The sequence below is a fragment of the Micropterus dolomieu genome, linkage group LG10 (assembly GCF_021292245.1).
Source record: "Micropterus dolomieu isolate WLL.071019.BEF.003 ecotype Adirondacks linkage group LG10, ASM2129224v1, whole genome shotgun sequence".
NCBI lineage: Eukaryota > Metazoa > Chordata > Actinopteri > Centrarchiformes > Centrarchidae > Micropterus > Micropterus dolomieu.
In genome coordinates, this window is record NC_060159.1 from 28,891,369 (window position 1) to 28,895,282 (window position 3,914).

The 3,914-nt window shown below is 45.8% G+C and overlaps 1 protein-coding gene across 11 annotated transcripts in view; it reads left to right on the top strand.

Moving 5' to 3' along the window:
- The window catches only part of cep43 (centrosomal protein 43), a 28,976-nt gene that overhangs the window by 20,352 nt on the left and 4,710 nt on the right, over nt 1–3,914 (top strand). For 4 of the 11 annotated variants that reach the window (XM_046059943.1, XM_046059934.1, XM_046059932.1 and 1 more), the window contains one exon: nt 2,946–3,005. The exons of 2 other annotated variants lie outside the window; for them this stretch is intronic. In XM_046059943.1, the coding sequence (XP_045915899.1) occupies nt 2,946–3,005 (60 nt within the window). Of the gene's footprint in view, nt 1–2,945; nt 3,006–3,802; nt 3,913–3,914 lie in introns of all 11 variants that reach the window. 5 more of the 11 variants (XM_046059935.1, XM_046059933.1, XM_046059937.1 and 2 more) reach the window with 2 other exon arrangements.

Genomic DNA, 3,914 nt, shown 5'->3' on the forward strand with positions numbered 1-3,914 from the left:
GCCCTGATATACTTTCTTTTAACTGCGTGTTTGTGCACACAGGATGGCGGCCGTGCGTATCCTGCGTTCCTTTAGAGGGTAGGTTGTGAATATCTTCAAATATGAACGCTACGCAAGATGCAACCTTATAGATCACACGTACCTTTGCCGTTTTCACTTATTCCTGCAATCTTATTGCAGTAAAACGCCAACATCACAACTTTCATCTCAGTCTTTTAGAAAAGGCATATTAGGCCGCAGCAATCGCAACAAAGGCCCTCGAGATCCTGGAGGGACGGATTTATGGCGGGATGTTTTGAAGAAAACCTGCTGGAGCGAGTCTGCAAGGACCGACATCTTTATGATGTCTCATTAAAATCAGAACCTCCTCGAGTGTCGCCGTGGTTGTTTACATTGTGCAAATTCAGAAGTTGTCAGGAAGATATTCCGGTGTACGCAGGCTGTTTGCTTCGCCGGCTCTTGTTAATAAATGCGCATTGTTAAAAAGCAGGTACATCTGGGGCCTAAAAATGACGATGTGCAGCCAGCGAGAGAAGAGAGATGCAGGACAACCATCTGTCCTCCTTTGTCGTCCGTCCCCGTCTTCCTCTCTGGTGACGAATCTTGTTTCTCTGTGTGAACGTGACCTAAGGCGGCGTTCACATGAGGCCTTCAGCCCCTGACAGTCAGAGCGTCCATTGACCTGGTTTCAGGTCTTAAATAAATATTCATGACTAAATAAGCGACAGGTAATTGTCTAAAGAGAAAAGAGTTCCTCTCAGCACACATTTCATAACTTCTGACTGACGACTTAAAGGGAACAACTTCAGCCGCTGATTCAAATGTTGCTTAATCCTCATTTGTTCTTTTCCAGCTGAGCCCTGCCCACTTCAGACAGCGCTCTGCTGAGGTTGGCAGGAGTCATCAATACTTTACTTTAGTACTACTACAGTATTGAATACTCCATTCTAAATGAAGGTCCTACGTGTTTTAATTTATTTCAGTAAAAGTGTGTGTGTGTGTGTGTGTGTGTGTGTGTGTGTATATATATATATATATATATATATATATATATATATGAGTTGGAGGTGGGGCTGGATGAGGTACTTATACACAGTTGGTGTACTACCTGCAGTTGATGGGGGTGTAGAGTTTAATGAATGTGTAATATAACAGTTCCTGTGGAGCAACATGGGACCTTACTTTAGAAAACGGTAGTCAACGGCGAGAGACGGCTGATGTTTGAATTGTGTCCTGAATCACACACATGACGTCTGTCAGTTTAAAAGATCATTCGAGTCAAGAAAGTCCTTATAGGCCATTCTCGCCACTCTGCAGCCATCTTGGTAAGGCCTCTGGGCGGTTAATGGGACTAACAAGATCAGGTCTCTGTTTTTCCCTGCAGGTTATACTTCTGCTACACATGTGTCCTTACGTCAGAGGAACCACACGATTGGATTATCATTTAGAGTTGTGTTGAGGATTCCTAAAGTGGCGTGTCTCCTCTTAAAACCTCTCAAATTAAACATCTGTGCGTGGAACACAGCTCAGTTACCATCAGTATCTCACAGAGTGAGGACACCCCTAAATATCTGATTCTATCTCTTCATGTGACGACACTGGAGAAATGACTCTTTGCTCCAGTGTAAAGTAGTGAGCGTACAGCTTGTAGAACAGCGTAAAGTAGTGAGCGTGCAGCTTGTAGAACAGCGTAAAGTAGTGAGCGTGCAACTTGTGTAAAGTAGCGAGCGTGCAGCTTGTAGAACAGCGTAAAGTAGTGAGCGTGCAGCTTGTGTAAAGTAGCGAGCGTGCAGCTTGTGTAAAGTAGCGAGCGTGCAGCTTGTGTAAAGTAGCGAGCGTGCAGCTTGCGTAAAGTAGCGAGCGTGCAGCTTGCGTAAAGTAGCGAGCGTGCAGCTTGTAGAACAGCGTAAAGTGTAAATCTGCTGTCCCCTCAAAATAACACATCACAGACATTAATGTCTAAACCGCTGGCATTTCTTCAGTGTTGTCACATGAAAAGAAATAATCAGATAAAATGTTAGGGTGTACTCACTTTCATGAGATACTGTAGCAAGTGGCAAGCAAGCGACAAGCATTAGCTTAGCATTACAGCGCCAACATGTCGGTTATGTAAACTGATGTATTGTTGAGACGAGAGATGCTCAATGTTACCTCCCAGTTCTTGACTTTAATGGTCTTTTAAAGTGAAGGACATCGTGTGTGTGATTCAGGACACAGTTCAAACAGGATCTAAACGTGAGTCGTGCATATTTGATCTGAAGTGAGGGCCCGTGGGGCTGAAGCTCTATAAATGTGTAATAAATGAAAGTGGAGCAGACGAAGCCCGGGGGAAGTAACAGAAACCAGGTCAGCTTTCCTTTTGTCTCTTTCTCAGAGAAACTGTTGCGTTCATGCGAGCGCCGCCGGCGACGCCGCACGTACCGACCAGAGAGAAACCTGTTGGATTGTTGGTGTTGTGGCCGCTGTCGATATCCCAGCATGCATCAGTGTGCAGACTGTCCACTCTGTATTCATCCACACTGACACTGCTCACGGTTTATCGTGTGTGATATCATCAGCTGATGTGTGATGTCATCAGGAGGTTGAACCCGGAGCTGCCGCCCAGCGCTGTGCGGTCAGAGCGAGCGGTGTCCCCGTGGAGGAAACCAAGCGTGCAGTCCCAGAGAGGCAACTGTAACCGAGTCAGATTACATTTCACCGCCGCTCCATCAAACTTTAATGATCGCGGGACAAACTGGGTCGCTGAGACAGAGGCGGCGAGGCAGCTCAGGGCTTCTCCTCGCTCCTGGTGTCACATCCACAAATAACCCGAGTGTTCAGCTCGTTCTGTCAGAGGGCTGTTTTATAAAGGAGTGTATCAGACCAACGAGGTCCTCAGAAGGATGGACAGACAAACATGAGTGTGTCTCTTCACCTCTCCCCCCCCTCTCTCTCTCTGGCCTCAGCTTGTCTGTCCTGGCTGCTGACTCAGAGGGCGATCGAGAGGATCCTCTCTCTGAGCTCAGGTGAGCTACAGGTGTTCCCTCTCTCTCTCTACCTGTCTTCACTCTGGCTTTGCTTTGTAACACTGAAGCACACAGCGGCAGTATGATGTGTGTGACACGTAGTTAGTTATTGTAAATGGCGAGGATAGCGTGATGTCAGTCCAGAACAAACATCCAGGAATCAGCTTAGAAACCAGAGGGAGACGTGTTTATCACGCGCTGGTCGTAGACTTTTACAATTTATATCTTTAAAGGCCGTTTGTCCTGTGAGCCTGAAATCTCCACTTCAGCTGCTCTGACCAAACCTTTCTGCTCTCTTCCTGAATATATTCCTAAGGTTTTTACAGAGGACATTATAGAACATTTTACTCCCAAAAACAGGACGAAAATTGATTATCTGATAAATTTAAAGAGAGAAATTCCCTCAGTAATAACATTTGAGTCTGAGTCAAAATAAAACAATCATTTTGAACCTGACTTAATCCAGAGTTCAGATTTCAGTTCTTGAAATAGATGCAAATTAGCTCATATTTCATTAGATTCTGCCTCATTTGCATATTTAAACATTTCAGAAAACCTGTAATACAAAAAAATATTGTGAAAAAGAAAGTAATCCCCAACCGGCTGTAAATATCTGCACCGTAACCTTGTTGAGGTAATGGAGAGAGACGACGCACAAGGCGGATTAGTCTGTAGACTGTAAATCCAGTGCTGTAGAACTGGACTGGTTCTCAGGTCCGTCAGCTGCAAATCTAATTCATTATGTTGTTATTAAAGTTCCTCCATCCTCAGCTGACCATCTGCTATTTGTGTGCCAGGAAGGTGGAGGTGTCTGGGGCCAGAGGGGCTCCAGCAGGGTCCCTGTCAGAGGCTCCGAGACCCGGAGGAGGAGGGAGCAGCATGTCAGAGCAGAGCCACAGCAGGAACGGT